This window comes from Anoplopoma fimbria, chromosome 24 (genome assembly GCF_027596085.1).
Source record: "Anoplopoma fimbria isolate UVic2021 breed Golden Eagle Sablefish chromosome 24, Afim_UVic_2022, whole genome shotgun sequence".
Classification (NCBI taxonomy): domain Eukaryota; kingdom Metazoa; phylum Chordata; class Actinopteri; order Perciformes; family Anoplopomatidae; genus Anoplopoma; species Anoplopoma fimbria.
In genome coordinates, this window is record NC_072472.1 from 23905565 (window position 1) to 23925105 (window position 19541).

The 19541-nt window shown below is 40.4% G+C and overlaps 1 protein-coding gene across 1 annotated transcript; it reads right to left on the reverse strand.

The window, feature by feature from the left end:
* Positions 1 to 290: 290 nt before the first annotated feature.
* Positions 291 to 18971, reverse strand: ints2 (integrator complex subunit 2). Its single transcript, XM_054626216.1, has 25 exons — positions 18682 to 18971; positions 17470 to 17778; positions 16776 to 16914; positions 15982 to 16084; positions 15625 to 15738; positions 14369 to 14499; positions 13075 to 13245; positions 11840 to 12057; positions 11536 to 11661; positions 11251 to 11322; positions 10066 to 10180; positions 9513 to 9581; positions 8800 to 8934; positions 8525 to 8701; positions 8122 to 8236; positions 7293 to 7397; positions 6812 to 6976; positions 5836 to 6037; positions 4741 to 4866; positions 4069 to 4270; positions 3651 to 3932; positions 2341 to 2448; positions 2028 to 2133; positions 1494 to 1670; positions 291 to 893 (listed from the first exon to the last, which is right to left on the reverse strand). Exons 2-25 carry the CDS (start codon positions 17760 to 17762, stop codon positions 712 to 714), a joined length of 3633 nt encoding a protein of 1210 aa, XP_054482191.1. The 5' UTR covers positions 17763 to 17778; positions 18682 to 18971; the 3' UTR covers positions 291 to 711.
* Between the last annotated feature and the right edge of the window lie 570 nt (positions 18972 to 19541).

Consider the following 19541-nt stretch of genomic DNA (forward strand, 5'->3'; position numbering starts at 1 on the left):
TGTAAAACGTCCGCTGCTCTCCTCCTTGGAGTTAATGTGTCCAGAAGAATAATTAAACAAAAATGTCAATTAAATCGTCCATAATAGAGAATGTAAAAGGCAAAACGTGTGGCAAAAACAGGACTGTCTGAGTCGGGATACCCACAAGAGCAGGACAAGTTTGAGACAAAATACAAAACATCTGGATACCAGAAGAGATTTAGATATCCAACCAAGGGATAGATGGACACAACACATGCATAGATGATCCCAAATGATGACCCCTTTGTTCCAAATAAACCACATCAATGAATGGGTTTCTGTTTTATTACAAACAAACACCGTACAAAAGCTCCTCATATTATTTCAACCTCTTCCATTTTTCAGTTGCTGAGAAAAGGTCACTTACAGCTTAGAAAAATATGCCTATAAAAAGGTCAATAAAATGGACCCATTCCACATTTTTAGTATTTAACTTTCTACAAACTGGCAGAGCACATGACATACATTTCTAAATAAATTGCAAAACATGATTTATTTACAGGATGTGAAATGGATTTTTCAGTCCAGACTTATCATAGATATACAGTACAACAACCATACATTGTCTCAAAAGGTCCATGCATTCAAGATGTGTTGAAAAAAGCCCTCTCAGGAATACGAATGTCTTTCTGAGGCAGCGTTTAGAGTTGTTGGTTTAAGTCCAGACCCTCCTCTTCCTCTAGAAGGAGTCTATAGTCCATGAAGGATGGAGCTAATGATGTCCATAAACGTGGCCTCTACACAGTAGCAGAGCTGGACATCAGGGTCAGCTCCACCAAGTTCCTCTGCTGTCCTCTGGGGTAAAGTCAGCTTGGAAGAACCTCCTCCTGGAGCCGCAGTGCCCTGAGGCTTTTCCTTCAGGTACTGCAGGCCTGAGGCAGGAAAATGACAAACTTCTTATTAATGTTATTTCTTAAACAATGATAGATCTTTCTAACTATACTCTCTATTATATACCTTGATTGCAAAAAAATTGTAGAACTATCCATGTGGTGTTACAAAGGGGCGATTCTGTGTATATATAAATATCACTTTTAAAAACTAGCTATATACATATTATATATAGTAAGAGTTGCCCGAGTCAATCTGCAAGGTCAGTATTTAAGGCTAATCAAGGCTTCTTTTTTATTTTTATTTTTTTATTAAATTGGATGTGATCTGGTACACAAGGATGTATTTTCCTAATTAAGAAATATTCATCCGTCAGAAATAATGATTAACGTTGGATTAGTTTATCAAATGGATTGTCGGCCTACATCAGGTTAAGTGTGCTGATACATTAAGTATAGTAGTGTCTAATATGGAAAAATGCCTCCAGGACAGCACCTGCTTAATCTGTGTTAGGAGTTGTCAAAGAAGTGTACTACATAATGTAGATACAGTGTTTTTACACTGGTGGTCACAACAATGAAAATAAATTCTTACAAATTGTATACTGACGAAAAGCCACCCAAGTGACTAACTATACTTACGCGTGATAAGAGGGTCAATGTCCCTGGCTTTGGTGGCAACATCGGAGGCACAAACCTGACCCACTTGTACTAGCAGACCTGCAACCTCATCATAGAGCGGAGGGAAGGCCTGGCAGAAGGCCACCAGGCATGGCAGGATGGGCATGAAGAAGGAGAAACGCTTGGCACGAGTCAGCACTAAATACAGACAGAACGCACAGTACACAAAACAACTGTGTAAACAACGAACGCAGTGGCTAAAAGGGGCGGCACACATTGTGCACTTATGTAATGGAGAGAGAATACTGCACTAACAGCTGAAGACCAGATGGTGGCAGCCAAATATAGGAATACAATTATGAAGACATACTGTATGACAGCTGATATAATGTGTACAAGCTGCTTAGTGAGTTACAGTTCACAAAGAGTTTACTGGGAGATAATTAAATGATGGAGTTACAAAAGAAGATAAAAAAAGAAGAATGAGCAAAAGAGGTCACAATCATAAGCAAGAATTTATGAAATGTAAAGACAAGAACAGTTCAGTTCACCAACCTGTGAGGAGGGTCCCCATGACACTGATGGCCAACCTGGCCACACTAAGAGACTTGGGTAGCGCATACTGGGTGCACAAGTACGACAGCAACTGGATTGCAAAGATCTGTGTGGACACATACGTTCAGAACAGCTACACATTTTTCCCCCACATATTTATGGAGCAAATATGCAAACAGTCAGCAGAGAGCGCCCAATAGAGCTGCTTTAAAGAAAACATGTACGTGTAAGAGAAGCTCTGGCACAAGTCCAGGGCAAGTCAGGGATTTAAAGCCAGGAAAAAGATGGTAGGGGAAGGGAGGGGAGGGCTCACCTGCTTTTCCAGCTGGGGCTGGGCCAGCAGCTCTGGGATGAAGTCCAGACAGATATGGATGGAGGGGATGCCTGCCACAGTTAGAGGCAGCAGAGCTTGAGGGTAACCCTGACAGAGAGAGGCACAGAAGATGGAGAAAGCCGGAAATATAAATCTTAGGATGAAGAATGAATCGACAAGAAATAAACAGCAAATTTAATAAAGTAGTCATTTAAGCTCACAAGTACTTTTATAGGACACATGTGTGTATATACAAATGCACACAGCAGCTTCTGCTTGGCAGTGTGGATTGGATTGGTGGGTGGGTGGATTAGAATGACAGAGGGGGATTGGATTGATGAAGTCCACCATATGGCTGTCTGCTACTTCCGGGAGTGCTGCAGTCACTTACCACTAATGTCATGGCAGAATGTGATGACTAATGGGGTCAACATGACTCAGAGGTATTTTCAGTGATATGGCACTATCCGCTCAACGCCTCAAACAAAGGATACTTGCATGATAACATTACTTTTAAATGGCAACAGTTTGAAATGGAGCAAGGAAATCTAAGCATGCAGTATTGTCATTAAGAAGCAGAGCCTGAACAACACATGCCCCCGTTAGCTTTTCATTCAGACTTGTCAAAACACACAATTATCAATTCAATGCAATTCGCTTTAACGACATGACATTTGACATGTGCAGCCAAAGCACAATTAGGATTATGAAATACAATGAATAACAAACAACAGCCAATCTTTTCTGTGTCTGACCAGGCAATGGCTTTATAATGTTAACAGGCATGGTTGCATGTCTCCAGAATTTGATCGATCTTTTTTGAAAATTTAGAAACACAGAATATCAGCCTAATTCAGCCTACAGGTTTTCATGTTTTCTTTGCACAAAGAAAATACTTTTGCAGAACTCTGCATGTAGGATTTCAACTGAATTTTTGTCCAATCATTTTGTAGAAAGGGACCCCACACCTCACTGCCATACAATGCAATGGATTCTATAACTTATTTATATATTTTGAGCCATGTCCTCATTGGAATTTGGATTTGAACGCTTGATGGCTCTCTTTCTCTTGAGTTCCTTTAAGGCAGAGCAGAAGTTTCCAGTGGAACTAATTTGTAAACTGAGGTAAGTATAGGTATTTGTTTGATCTATTATAAAGGTTGGGTTATTCCTCTTAAACCTTGATCTTTTCTGGAAGATCTTTCTCTTTTGCGTTTGTGTCTCTGAAAACCTGCCAGCCTTCCCACTATCACAGTAAAACTAAAAAGATCAAGTGTACAGACCACTTTATCGTCTTCCCATTGTGTTACCTGAAAGTGGACCAACTTGGCAATGTTAGGGTCGGCAATGAACATCTGATGCAGCAGACAACAGATCAGACATTGCACCTCCCTCAAGTCACTTAGTAGGCCTTCCTCTGGCTCGGCTTCTTCCACACCCCCTCTGGCTCTCGGCCCCGGGCTTCCCCGTTTCGATTTCCCTGGCAAGGGGCCCCTAATGCTACTCAGCAGGCTCTCTGTGTTGGCCCCCAGCTGCTGCTCTTCGGAGGTTGGCAGACACACTTCCAGGAGAATCTGGACTGCTGCGCTGTCCTGTTAAAAAGAAACAGACAGTTACCATGTTTAGACGTGAAAGGTCGCTTACATATTTTTCTGGTGTTCTTATATTTCTGCACCATTCTTCACCAAAACCCCACAACATGAAATTATAAACAAGAGGTTGAAATACCTGTGCAGCTAGAAGGGCGTTCTTCAGCTCCTCCCTGGTGACCTCTGGTGTGTCTGGCTGTCCGGGCACGCCTAAGTTGGAGACCGTCTGGCTCTGCCGATCAAAGTCAGCTGTCTCCTTCAGGTGGGAGTGTAGGTAGGCTTTTGAGGCCAGCAGGTAGCCATTTAGCATGTGAAGCACAATGTCCATCAAAGGAGGACACCTAGCAAAAAAATTATTATAACTGAATCTTCTATTTTTCTTTTACTGAATTTGTTTAAATAAATAAAAAAACAATACATTTGTCAATTCCATTTGTCTCGGTAGTTCAAAATCTTAGATATACTAACATACGGCTACAATCATTTGTTGATGGCTAAAATGTAAAAAAAACTGCATCATTTTAAAAGGTTAAACATTTCTTTCAAGCCATCTTAAAGAGATGTTATATATATCGTGAAAATAAATGCAAGAGACAGGTGTGCTCCATGTGGGGTATCTTTTGTTGTCTGCCCATGTCCTTGTTATTTGTACACATGCAGCCCAAAACATCTGCCCACAAGGATACCTGTTCACGCCAAGAATGGTGGGAACAGGTCTGTGTATGCAGACATCCAATGTAGCATTAACAGATGTGCCTCCATGTGCTGTATGTGTCCATGTATGGCCCTTTAGAATTTGCCCAGTAGTTACCTGTACACCCGTTGATCACAACGCAGCACAATGAGAGGGTCCACCATCAGGTCATTCTGAGTGTATCGCTGCTGCCTGAGCAGCTTAGCTGAAGGTTGGAGGGCATTAACTGTCATCACCCACAACCTGCAACACAGACACCAGTTTAAACTTTCACCTTAATCACTCTTTTGCCGTTTTTTTTGCCCAGAGCTTGGAATAAGAAAGAATTTCCTTTCAAATTGAGATGTCGAACATTGTTTAAGTCTAACATTTGAAAAGACTGACAGCTCATAAAAGAGATTATTGCACTTTTTAAAAGATTAAAGTGAAATGCAAGTTGACAAAATATCATACTTATCCAGATGAACTAATCATAAACAGTTTTTTTCCCAACGGATTTATTGTATTTTGGAAGAAAGATAAATCAGATGCTACTCAAATATGAGACTCACTTTGTCAGGAATTTAATTCAGCTACTCACTTATTAGCCTGTGGCAGCTTTTCACCCTCAATCTCTCTTATCAGACCGATGCTAAACTATGAACAGCAGGGTACTCTTGGAGTGCCAAGCCTTCCTGCAGCTTGCGCACTGGCATCAATCAGTGGATCTGTGTGAAATTTGACACTGCTCCCTTCCTGCTGGGTAAACAAGAGCCCCAGCCCTCTGCAACATTCAATACCACGAGCGGGAGTGAAGAAGCGAAAAGTGGAGGGGGCAACAATCCCTTACATCTCCCTCATGGAGAGTCTCCCTCGGTCTTCCTGCCCTGAGCTCTTCTTGTTACAGAACACTTTTGGATCAATAGGATGTCTGCTCAGAGCTTTAGTAACTGTGCTCCTGTGGGCCGGGGGCAGAGTGAGGGTCACCCTTTTCTGTCCAGAGAGTTCGCGCAGGCTGACAGAGTTGTTTGGCTCAATGCCTCTGATCTATTCACACAATAATCAGTAAGCAAGCAGCCTGGGGTTAAGGGCAACAACTCTTGTTCCACAGGTGTTACTTGTTACCACAAAGTATTATTCCCATGTGACATTAGGTGGTAATCTAACGTGAGGCTGTCACAGTAGCGTTTCCTATCCTTTGTCACAATATTGAATAGTGTCCAGAGCATGTACCTGCGGGGCATCACAGTGTTGAGGCCCATCCAGAGCTTGTTTAGTGTCTGCAGTATTCTGCGGGGCACAGCGGGTTCCAGCAGCAGAGCCATGCTGGCTGTGAGGGCCTCTGCATAAGGGATCAGGTCTCCAGGTGAAAGCAGAGTTAAATGCTCCATGATGCGCATCAGCCTCGGACTGCTGGCTGGTAACTTCTGGAAGGCTGGATAAGGGGTTGGGGGATGACAGCTGAATTAATCTCAAAATGTGAACCAAATGCACACACTGAATTAAATTGAAAAAGGAAACTTTTGGAGCCTCAAATAGACAGTAACAACGTCTGGAAAACACATTTTTTTAAGATTTAATCTTGGTGAGTATAAAATAAAACTACAGCGATGTTGACCTCTAACCTTAATCCATAAAAAAAAGTGTCAACACACAGTTGTGCATAGTTGCATTATATATATATATATATATATATATATATACACACACACACACACACATGAATTACACTCCACATTAACCTGCATAATGGTGTGTGAAACTGAGTACCCGTCACACGTTTGCATCTTGTCAAGGATCTCTCAAAGAAAAGCCAATTACAGCATAATCCTCTTAAACCTTGAAGGATTAACCATTGAGATAGGATCTCAGTTCGATAATGGCTTGCACCTGTAAATGTATTATACAATATTAAGTGTTTCTTCACTGTTAAGTGTTTCTTCACTGTTACACGTAAAAACTGCTCTCTGACTTACACAACCCTGGCTCCTCGGTTACTATCACTGCTGTTTGACTGGCTTAACTCTAAGAATTTTTACTTTAATCTTTTCAATCTCAACAACCACAGTTTACATTTGAATTGTATTTTCATTTGTTTCTATTGACCTTAGCCACATACGTGCCTCTGATTGGTGAAAGACAAAAAAAAGCAAAGATATGGGGGGCTGAGAACTACCAGCCTAAACCCTTTTTCTCTCATCCTCCTCACCCTGGTGGAGCTGGCTCTGAGTGTATCTGCAGGTGTTGCTGGGGAGCATCATCCTCCTGAGCAGGGGCAGGGTACCAGTTACCTCCTCTTCACACACCCAGTCCTCCACTAGACATAGATGGGGGAAGTTGGTGGCCAGCAGCCTCAGCAGGGCAGAGTGCAGACCTGGGAACAGGGAAAGAGAAAGACAGGTTATTTGTATTACCCACAATATTTTGGAGTATTTTACTTTTCTTTTGATTGCTTTTTTACATTTTTTCCAAATAAAAAAATGGGATGAATGTTCACATTCTTTATCACTACCCACAAAACACAGCAATTACAGTTAAGAAAGAGAAACAAACTGGGAGCTATTCAAGTGGAGTCATGATATTTACTGTGATGTGTAATGAAGGGTAATTACTGCAATCCTTGTTTGTAACCTGTGTGCTCCAAGTATGTAATACCATAATAGTAAAACAAAATGTGGTCCATGTCTCACCCCCTAGCTCCTGCTGCAGTCCCTGGGCCTGTGTAACCAAGTACTTAATGGGGATCTGGTCCATCAGGGCTGCTGAGTATGACTTTGGCTTCCTCTGCATCAGGGCTTAAAAAAAAAAAAGAAGAGGAAAACGTTGAGTGAAGCAAAGAAACTATATGACAGAAAATAGAGAGGGTGATAACATAAAGCAAGAAAAGGACAAGACAGAGCATAAGTGTTTTATTTGGCAGTGTAAGGACGCCAGAGCCACTGTGCCGATGCGTTAAGAGGAGCGGAGGTGATTTTTCATTGACGTGGGTTCATTACCACTGCTGATGGGCTTCATTACTCCTTCCTTGAAGGCTGCGGGAGCACTTGGGTAAACACAGCAATTAAAGAGATGGGCATAAACTCTCACATAAATCTGGCCTAATGAAGGGCAAGAGGAGAGCTCGTCATGGGAGAGAATAAACACTGACTAGGCTAACTGCTAATGCTCAATCTAACCTACAGCTGTCCTAGTTAGCTCAGTTCCCGTAGCCATTGTGCTTGGCTCTTTGTCAGCCCTCCATTTATTCTCTATGAGGCGGCCAACATTCAGTGCCAAGAGAGAAAAGGATGAATGACTGCACATCCAGAGTATGAGCATCTCCTACAACTTAACAGAGGACAAAAGCTGCCTTTCTCCTCTCACTGCCTGACAAATTCCCTCCATCTCACATACAATGCCTCCTTCAGTGGAGGAGATGACAATGGATGAAAATAAGAAATGGGAAGTAAGTGAGCCGACAGCACAGAGGGAAGTCACAGTGCAGTGTTATAGGGGACACAGTTATTGTCTTGTACATACCCAGTTGTTTGGTGCTCGCCAACAGGTTCTCCTCATAAGACAGGATATAATAGAGGATAAGGAGTTGGGTGGTGATGGAGTAGCGTTGCCGTCCTCCTCGACTACCCTCCCCTTGCTAACCAATAGCAAAAGAAAAGCAAAACAACAGCTACAGGTCAGGGACTGGAAGCAAAGAGTAAGTACCATTCTGAAACTTGGCATTGAAGAAAGGTAACAAACTCCAGAAATTATGGTAACTCAAGAGAAAAATGTTGCCCTCAAATACACACACATACTGTCAGATATCATCAAGAGGATATGTAATACAACTTGCACACCATAAAAATAAAAACACAAATGCAATTAACGATAGGGTGCAGCCTTAGGTTTTTGCAGTTTCTGTTAATCCCTGAGGCAGACTCACCCCAGCAGAGCTCTGGAAGACATTGAGGATCTCCTGCTCAGTTATGGGCTGGTTGGTGGCCTCTGGGTTGGCCTTGGATGCTGGAGTGAGGATGGAGTTGATATAGGCATCAATTAGGGGAATCAGTTGGGTGTGGATGGGGGTGGTTGTCTCACAAAGCTGGCGATAGATCCAATCCTGGAAGATTCACATGAGGACAGCAAAAAAATTCATTTTTAATACAAAAATAAATAGACATCTAGTCTTCATTGAGCAATCGAGTGAACACCTCATACCTTGATGGACACTTTGTGCTTGGTGAAGGCTCTGCTCCGGAGCAGCTGGTAGATACAGTGAATTGGGAGGAATCCTGTGATGGTGGCACTTAAGTTATTGGTCACTGCAACCCTCACCGCATGGGCTGTAACCACCTGAACACCGGAAATAGAAAAACATGTTATCTAAAAAGCAACGATGGAAAATAAACAAAGCACAGCTACAAATTCTGTTTAGTTCAACGTCACATTAAAGTGAGACTGGCACAACTTTGAATGTCATTTACTTTCTCTGGCTCCTTCCCTACCAACCTCCTTTTGATCTTCTACTGAGCGTATGATAAGGGGAACATTCCTGATCTCTAATTAGCATTAGCAACATGTGTGAGCAAACATAACTTACTGCATCTTATGATGATTTTTTTTTTCTCCTGTGATTATGATGCTAGAGAGATTGAAAAAGAAGGTTTTGCCAGAATAGTCTGTGTACATTTCTTATGTTATTTTTTTTTTTTTTTTTTTTTTTTGCATCGGTGAAACAGGTGGGGAAAAAAGTTTTGCCAGGATCATTATTTTTAGTTAGTATTTTTTCATCTATAAAAACAGGCTAATTTTAATTTTGGTCAACATAATTTTTCAAATTTTTGACTAAAATCCAACACAAACATACAAATAAATCATTGGACACTAGAATAGGCAGGGGGAAATGTGCACAAGGATGACAACTTATGTACCTGTTCTGTGAAGATCTCCTGTGTGAAGATAGTCTTCATCTTGCTTAGAGAGCTGGGCTTGATGGCAATCTGTAGAAAGTTGAACATTGGCAAAAAGTAAAAATAAAATAGAAAATTGAAGTCATCAATGGTAGGTTTACTGTGAGTGAAAACAACCTGCAGGCAACAGTGCCGGTATTTTGTAATTCCCTTCTTTCATATTTCATAAGAAAAATTCTACATGGCAGGCGCAACATTGAATTGAGAGGATTGCCCTTGGGGTGGAAACAAACAGGCTCTAAATCCAATTACATTACACATCTTAGTGGAAAATACACTGAGACAGGAAAACTACTTAGCACACAGGCAGGAAACAATAGTGCACTTAATAAGTAATAAAACAGCAAATTGGCCACAGGGTATTGAGTGTCTTGGTAGATATGTGTATGCTGCAAGTGTTTTATCAGTGATGTGGTCTTTCTATGCTTCACTGCTGCAGTGGAGGAGTGGGGCCAGTAGCTGGTCAGCCAGACTGATGTATTGATCACGGCCTCCCTCCCACCTACCACCTTACCTTCATCCCCAAAGTAGAGCACACCAACTCAATAATGGAGCTGAGCTGGTTGCTATGGAAATACATGGCAACCAGTAATAGCATCTCTCCAAAAGAAGCGGATACGCCTGCAGCACTGTAAGGAGGAGGACACACAAACGCATTCGAGGCAAGTGAGAAAAGACACTTCGACTTGTCGTTAATCCTGCATCTTACAGGACAGAATTTTAATAAACTGATTAAGCTAGTTGCATCAACCCACACACATTCACAGCACACTTTCTTATATCAGCCTGCATCCATTTAATCGCCCCTAAAGCCACTTAAGACTGATGATTTATGCTTTATGGAGTCACAAACAAACACACATTCATATATTACACTGCAGCTATAAGTCATTGCTAAGACAGGCCATATTAACTTCAATTTAACATAAAAACAAAAGCATTGCTGAATTTATTGCTGCCTATTTTCTCAAAGAACAAACAATTTTCAGAGGGAACATCAAATGCCTCCGAAAAGTGGACATAAACAAAAAGAAAACACACATTGATACATGGATTTAGCACATTTAAGTTCCACTGCTCCTTGTTTATTCAAGTATTATTGTGTTATCCCTCATTTGCTATTAACTGAAAGTGCTTAACTAATAATATAGGGATCTTTGTCAAAATGAGCATGGCTATCAGAATTTCCAAAATATGTCCTCAATATAACTATAAAATATTTGCTCATATTGCATAATGTTACATTATAAATCATTGCTTATTCTGTGAAAGCAACCATTCCAACATGAATGTAGTCATGATGTGAACACAAATGTTTAACATTATTGTTTCAGAGGTTTATAGTATTAATCAGCAGTGTTTTATGATTGGTTTTTTTTAATGGTTTCATAAGTTAGTCGACTATTTCGATGCTTATTATTAATATTTAAACACTTTTTACTGTAATGTAAAATGCATGCCAAACCCAGATACACCTTCCAGTAATGGAGAGGTACTGCTTTTGAGAAATGCAAATTCCTTGTACTACAGCACATTATCTCAGAGTTAATAGATTTGATATATGTACAAAATGTATGGAGGATACATTTGGACATGCAAACTAAGAACCATAGTTTCTACACAAAGTAATGCCTCTGGAATAATGCCTCATTCTCATTAAAAAAAATAAAAAAATAAAAGAGTTCAAGATTCTCCTTACCTCTCAAAGTATTCCTCCTCTTTGATCATCCAGCTGAGCCACATGACCATCAGCTGTTCCTGCTCTGGAGTACTGGACACAGACACACAGATAATAATGCTCACACACCATGTGACAAAGTGACAGTGTTCAATTCCAAAAGCTACAGAGAAGACTTCTGGCAGGCAGCACGCATTGGCAGATAATAAAAACTCTAGACAACTGTTAGGGTTTGTGATCCCAACCTAATGTTTTTGTGTTTGCTGAATAAAACAAAAACTTCAATAACAGTCTAGCTTTTTGTACCTGACCAGCGTAGGGAAGGCAAGCAGCTTGCAGAAGGACAAAGAGACAAAGCGGACGCCAGCAGGAGTGGCCGGGGGCCGGCTGGTCATCAACTGTAATAGCTGCTCTGCCTCTTCATCTGTGGGTCTGAAGAGGAATCATATTAAGCATACTATCTTTAAGACATGAATGTTTCAGATACTTTGAAACAATTTCACTGACTGTGGACCATTTCTAATATCATTTCTGAGAATCAAACTCTCAAAACAAACAAAGAAATCGCACATCAAATATCAGTAGAGCTTCTGCATCCTCTTTGACCTACCTGAGACCGGCGATGCCCATAAGGGCACAGTAGAGTCTGAGCAGAGCGCTGGCCTTCACCACATGCTCCTCTCTGAGGCCAGAGTACCCTGAGCTGGCCTCTTCCATATCGCCGTCATTGGGCACGTGGGTGCTGCGCGAGCGTGGCAGGATGGCGACGAGCTCCAGCAGCAGCTGTCTGCGCATCTGCCACAGCACAGAGCTGCTTTCTCTTTTTCGCTGGCAGCACAAAGAGAATGACATCAGTTAGCTTCTGTGCTTCCATACCAGTGCTTACACTTGGGCTTTAATCCGTGAATGTTTGGCTTACTCTATGATAAATGACAAACAATAAACAATAATAGAAGTAACAAAATTGTCAACAATACATTTTTCTGTTGATCGCTAAAAAGTTTGAGCACCAACTTTGATGCAGGGTGTAATGTAGAAAACAGAAAAAGCTAAATATGGATAGAAGATTTGAACAAAATTCTCCAATGCTACAGAAAGGCTTTTCTACTGAGCTGCGGCAGAAATAAAAAACATTAGAGAAACAAACAAATGATTCCATTTGCAGTGACAGGCACAAAGTGAAAAGTATCACTCTGTCTCCATGAACTGCCAGCAGATGGAAATATGCATGATGCCATGTATATCTTTTGTTATAATTTAAACATTACCTTAATTTAGCACTTTTCAATTCAAGATATGAAAATGAGGAAGACAGAAAAGTGTGACACAAAACAAAGGTCCAACGATGGGGTAGAGAATGAATTGAGGGTCCTCACAAGTATAGAAAGGGCAAACCTACATTTTTGAGAATTTGTTCATAGTTTTTACACTCAGGATGATTACATGGCATACACATTAAAAGCCCCGGCTAAATCCTGACTGAGGTGATGCTTTTCCTACTAGTACATACACATTAAATTAAATCATGTAAACATGAACTAGTTCAACTTAACCCAATTACATGCAGCAGAATCAGATGAGCTGTCCGCCCTAACATGGTGAGACTCTTGTAACGTGCACCATGAATAAACCACAACATCTTGTCCTGTCACCTCACACAGACTACTTTTGCCTCTGCTCAACATGCTGAAACAAAATGATCAGACATTGATCTTACTGCATTCCAATCTTCTCTATGTTAACTTACCAAACTTCTTCAGCGACCAGTTTTGTGTCTTGTATGTTTGTGTGTGTGCCTAATTAAACAACAATTAATGGAATACAGAACAAAGCCTGGCCCCTCACCTGTTGTCCATTGCGAATGAACATGCTGAACCAGGTGCGGACTTTGCTATTAGTACCCAGTAGGAGACCGCTGACATAAGAGACTAGGGGACTGACTGCCTCATCTGCTGTATCTGGTTTGTAGTCCAGAGTCAGAGCCACCCCCAGACCAGGCAGGTGACACTCCTCTACCTGGGAATACACAGAATAAACAAAAACCCAGTGAATCATTTTTTTTTTTTAGTAAATTATTATGAGGGCATATGTTTATGTCGAAAATCAGACAAAAGACACTCCATACTGACAATTGGTGAAGTCTATGTATTTTGTTCTACAGCTTACTTGTTTATGTCTTATAGTATACTCCACAATCAAAGTAACACATCCTATTTGAGTTAATCAAACAAAGAAAAAGACTCAGAGAGTACAGATTAAAGATGTAGAGAAGCAAATTTGGCATTTTGCTTCCAAAATGACTCAAATAATTAATTGATTATCAAAATAGCTGCTGATTATTTTCTGTTGATCGACAAATCGTTTTAGCTCTTGTACACATTAGTCTTCAGCATCCTTTGTCACTTGTCCCTGCATGTTATCTGCTCTTTAAACCGCTCTCAGGACAGTTTTGGGCAGAGTATAAGTCGATGATGTATTCTACAGGAAGGCAATGAATTTCTACTACCTCCTGGGGCCTCGTTCGATAGCTGACCTTGTGCTGTAACCTTCTTAAGAGCGGGAGGGGAGCAAGAAGACAAATTTCTCCCTTCAGGGATAGTATCGCAAAGTACATCACAACATATATCAGTGAAGGCAAAAATCTTTCTAACCTGTGTTTGTGTGATATAACTATATTGTTTGTGGGAAAAAACTAGAGAATATAATGTTTCTGGAAAAACTGAGACTATCACAATTCAATAAATATGCTTATTATTTTCTTGATAAATCGAATACTTGTTTGGTCTATGAAATGTCAGTAAATTGTAATGAATGCTCATCTTAATTTCATGAAGCCCAACATGTTTGTTGTTTTGTCCCACTGACAGGTAAAATCCAAATATATTCAGTTTTGTCGGACAGCTAAACTATTAGCCTAAAGTTACTATAAAGCTTTGGGTAAGTCGCAGAGAGCTTCAGATTTAGGTGATAATTCTCTGTATGTTCAGAACTACGAGTGACCTGACTTCAATTTCTTAGGTGTTGAGGTGCAACTGCAAAATTAAGAAAATTAAAACAAAAAGATCAACTTTTGGGGGAGGTTAAGTATAAAGTAGGACGCTGGTGTTAAATTTGTGATTATTTTAAGAGTGTGACTGACCACCATAGCTCTGATGTTGAGGGCCTGTGAGGGGTTCATCTGACAGAGCTGCCTGAGGGCTTCAGTCCTGCGTCGACCACCCACACTCTCCTCATCCTGACGCTCCCCATTCTTTATCAAACCTCTACAGACTGCAAAGACAGACATGCACATTTAAGTAAACAAGCAGCATAGAGCACCATTAAAAATCACAAGTTGGACCATTGAGTTTCCTAAATTATTACATTTTGATACTCTGTATCACGTCATTTGCTGACTATTAACAACATGCTGATAGACTTTTCCCAGAAAGTAAGGGAGATACTATACAATTAATATATTATAATGTTATGTTTGCTTTATAAAAGTAAATTATCTTAAAGTCAGTACGACTGTATCATTTTTCCAATGTCATGGCCAAGTCATGTTCCTCCATAAATACCCTGAACCTTAGAATCATGACTCGTTTATTTGTCTGGAAATAAGATTTAACAGTCATCACAAGACCGCATTCCCAGAGCCGTATCTCCTATCTCCTATCTCCTTGTACTTTTCCACAGCTGACAGTTTAAAAGTCAAACTATTCATGGTTGGCTGGGACTATGAAATCCACTGAAGTGATAGTAGTCATCATCTCTGCCACTTCTGGATAATGGCATATGCCAAAGAGGAGCCTGTGGATTTAGGTCTGGTTACCAGCTTATGTTAAACATGAAGAATATTAATGCTTCTAGACAGACCCATTTCACACTTCACCCTTATATCAATTAATTTCACTTTCAATTCAGTGAAACAAAGTATTTTCCTGTAACAGGGCCAAAAGGATGCTGAACTGCTTTGTAAAACACACAAAAGCTACTGACTTAGATCTGACCCTCTATGTGTTAAGGAAGCACTGGAGACAGCAGGCGTTTTCTTATAATGCGTCACTCAAAAAACACACACGGCACACTCTGTGTGCCAGAGCAAGACAATAATGTTTATCAATCAAAGACAAATACACACACATTTGGACCAGCGGCATGCCTAAAATAATCAGGCAAACAGCTAAACTGGGAAAGAGAACATGTGAAGGCAACTCAATAGCAATCTGCCTGTAACTATAATTAAGCTATCACAGGAAGCTTCTAAGGTAATGTTAAGTAAGGCCGGATTTCTGCCACAGCAGGTGCACTCACTAACCATATGAAGCTTGTACTGCCAATTAAACAGCCACTCTACCTCACATTATCAGCAGACAGCATGTGCAGTGTTGTGAGACAGATAAATTACTGTACCTTCATTGAAGCTGTCAGGGACATTGGCAACCAACAGACACAGAAACCAGTCTCCATTGCGGACATGCAGCAAAGCCTCAGCCACATCCACAATGGGGAGCAAGGAAGGCAGCTCTAAGAAAAGGAAAAATAATAAACATGCATTCTAGACATCCATTTGTCAAATGCAGAGGACAAAAATCACTGAGGTGGGTTATTTCAGGCTGGATTTACCATTAGGTAGTTTTTCATAATATACAGCTAATGATGCAGCTAATGTTTGCTTATATATGTTTACAGAAGCCATTGTATTCAGCACCATCCCACTTACACAGCGCCTTAAGGCAAACTATTACAAAGATAAAAGGAGTCAGGTACCTGCTTGTAAAATGCAGAGGACATCAGCAACCTCGTCCAAGTAAACAGGGCTTTCAAATAGTTCAGAGGACTTTAAGAAAAACTCTCCATTTGAGTCTACCACCTGAGAAACAACAAGGGATAAGTGAAACATGGCAGGGATCAATCATCCAAGTCATTCTATTAGGGTGAAGAAGCAAGTCTTGAAAGGCAATTGCAGTACAAACAGATATATAATTTGTCAGTCAGTGTGAGAGCAGCTGCCAGAAATTTGGGACTCATTTCTGATGCAAACTTCAGCTTTGATGAACAAGTAAAGGAAGCTGTGCAATCTTGGTTCTTTCATCCAAGACCCATCTCGACAAGTAGCATATTTTCAATCATTCAGTATTTTGTACTAAATCATTCATGCTTTAATTTCCTTATATTTAGACAACTCTGTCTCTCTATATTCAAGTACGAAAGATGTCTCTTATATTATACAAAAGGAAACAGCTCAGACGGGCAGCTAAAGCTACCAAATTGCCCCATTTCTGCAGCTTCTTGGTAAACTATCATCAGTGCTAGTTTACAGGTAGTTTAAGTTGGCATAACCAGTACTAGCTTTAAATCAATCAACCAATGATCTTTATATTTAATTTATTACATTCATTGGGCATCATTTTGCACATATCTTTGACTTTTCCTATCTTGGTTTTGGTATTCACTTCATAAAAAAATATACTTTTACCATTTTCTACCATTGAAGCTAACTTCACTCATGTTTCCAATGTCCTTTGGTATGCTGAATCATTTGGGGACAACACTGACTGTACCTTATTCATGATAGCCAACAGTTCACTGAGGGTTAGACGGAGTCTCCTGAGGGGATCACTGTGTTCAAACTCCAAGGTCAGGCCGTGCTGAAGCTGTGACACCAGGATGCTTTCTCCATTGGAGCCACCTGCTTTGTGCCTGGAGGAAAGGACAGCACATTGTGTACAGTTGTATTGACATTTTTTATGAACAAAGCAACATATGCATGATGAACAACAGAGGCACTTAATTATTATCATTACCAGACTGTAGTGTAATAAAGTGTAATAAAGATAAAAGATAGACTTCTATCTTTATTTTGTTGTATAGTATGTGTATTTATTGTCTGTGTAGTTGTATAGTATGTGTATTTATTGTCTGTGTAGTTGTATAGTATGTGTATTTATTGTCTGTGTCTGTGTAGTTGTATAGTATGTGTATTTATTGTCTGTGTAGTTGTATAGTATGTGTATTTATTGTCTGTGTAGTTGTATAGTATGTGTATTTATTGTCTGTGTAGTTGTATAGTATGTGTATTTATTGTCTGTGTAGTTGTATAGTATGTGTATTTATTGTCTGTGTAGTTGTATAGTATGTGTATTTATTGTCTGTGTCTGTGTAGTTGAGCTGCTGCAACACTTGAATTTCCCCCATGGGGATCAATAAAGGAATATAATAGTGATACTCCTATCACCACATATATGTCAGATATACCTAAGCTGCTGCTCCTTTCGTGCATCCTGCTCCAAGGCATGAAAGTCCACAGACAGAAGTGCTACAATGGAGTTGACAGCTTCCACTCCCGAGAGCAGGCGGAGGATGAGCTTCTTGTCTTGTGCCCAGGACTGGCTCTGATCAGCTGGGGCACAAAGAGCCATCCTCACCAGGCAGGGTAACAGCAGCCTCAGCTCTGGGTCACTCAGGGCAGCCAGGCGCGCAACATCCACCTTCTGCATGGCTTCAAAAGCATAGGAGCTGACAAACTGCAGCCCTGCATTGTCTGCCATGTCTCTGCTACTTAACCTTGAATGAACAGAAAAAAAACAGACAATTTAAAGGACGGCATGTCATGTAATATTAAGCACATAAAGTGGACAGTCTAGGAGATTCAAATGTCAAAACTTCTTTGTCTGGGTACCAAAATGTGTTTGAAGCATGAGTATTGAAAACTGTTAAGGAATGAAAGCTGGCATCAAATGCTTGCTCAAATTCATAGTTTCAGATTTAAACCATCATTTTGACAATTTATTTTGGCAAAGTTATTGTATATTGCTTATATTTAAAAATTAAAAGAAGGTTTGGTCAAACCTAGTATGGGCATCTTGTGTGGTGTGAGCAAATGCACCGATAGCTTAGAAAACACTATAAACACAACTCTGAGTGTAGCTGACAGAAGAAGCTGAGTTAACTTTGTTATTTTCTCATTATACTAACGTTCATAAACATTCTGGTCGTACGTAATGTGCAGTCAGTGCCTAGAGGTTTGGTTAGTCATCTGCTACATACATGTTAAGGTTGTTACTATCATTACAACACAAGGTGAAGGCTGGCTACTGCGGACAACTAACGCCAATGCTAACGGTGCCTTTGCTAACCAATACTGGGAAGATAACACTTAAACTTAAGCAATTTCCTACCCCAAGTCAACACTTTATTCATATTCACGCGTTCAATATGTATTTTTAAAGCACAAGCAATGTCGCAAGATGAGCCAACTCCGACTACTAACGCTAGCTAACAGCTAACTGTTAGCAGCTAACAGCTAACTGTTAGCAGCTAACACTCATTCACTTTCCAGATGCTGTTTGAGCTAGGCTAGGCTAGGCTAGGCTAGGCTAGGCTAGGCTAACTGGTCAGGCGATAATACTCGCATGTGCTGTTTAAACATTCAACCTAAGTACAATAACACCACAAGAATGATCTTACCTCAATTCTTAGGATGATACTTGGACTTTAAAACATAAATGTCAGCATGGAGGCCTCCAGACCTCCGGCTCTGTTGTGTGCCGACACACTGATGCTACTGGGGAGTCCAAAGCCACTGACTGAGAGCAGCTTGTCCTGGCTGTTCCGTCTTTGTATCTGTAATGTCTGTTATGGTTTCCGCATATCCACATGGAGGCTCATCTTCAGCTCCAGGGATCACTGTCAGTGTGACAGTGTGGAGCAGCTCTGACTGACAGCAGTGACTGGAGGCAGGAACGCTTCAACACTATAAACACGATGAACATTGGGCTGCAATATTTACACATTATATAGAGAATAATAGAATCATTTGCAAAACAAAACAGTGGCTCCAGTAGAGTTTTTAAGTTGTTAGGCTCTTTGAATAATGCCATCAGACTTGGTACTGGTAACATGTGAAGAATAATTGTTTTATCATTTCCTATATCTGGTATTGTGCAGATATTCATATATTATAATATACTATAAACAAAAGTCATTGTGAATGTGTTGCAATATTAAAGTACCTTATCTTAATTATCATAGTTTCTTATGTGACATGGCATGCTTTGTTTTACAGTTTTATGAAAGGCCAAACAATTATCTCAGAGTCTGATTACATTTCTCTCTTATATTCTGCAGTTTTACCAGCCGAGTCACTGACATGTCAGTTTAAATTCCACTACATTTTCAAGGGCACATTGACAGCAGTTGCTGAGGGATGAAGGCAGGCGAGCAGAACAGGACCTCTGTGTATTTAGTCTGCTGACAGCAAAGAAAACTGCAACACATTCTCAAAAGAATGAATTGCCAGCTGCTACAACACGACCTCAGGGCAATTC

Coding starts and splice junctions, on each gene's coding strand:
- ints2 (XM_054626216.1), bottom strand. CDS start 17,762: ATGGCAGACAATGCAGGGCTGCAGTTTGTCAGCTCCTATGCTTTTGAA. Junction 13,246..14,368: donor TCAACATCAGAGCTATGGTG/GTCAGTCACACT, acceptor GTGTATTCCCAG/GTAGAGGAGTGTCACCTGCC. Junction 894..1,493: donor CATTGACCCTCTTATCACGC/GTAAGTATAGTT, acceptor TTCCTGCCTCAG/GCCTGCAGTACCTGAAGGAA.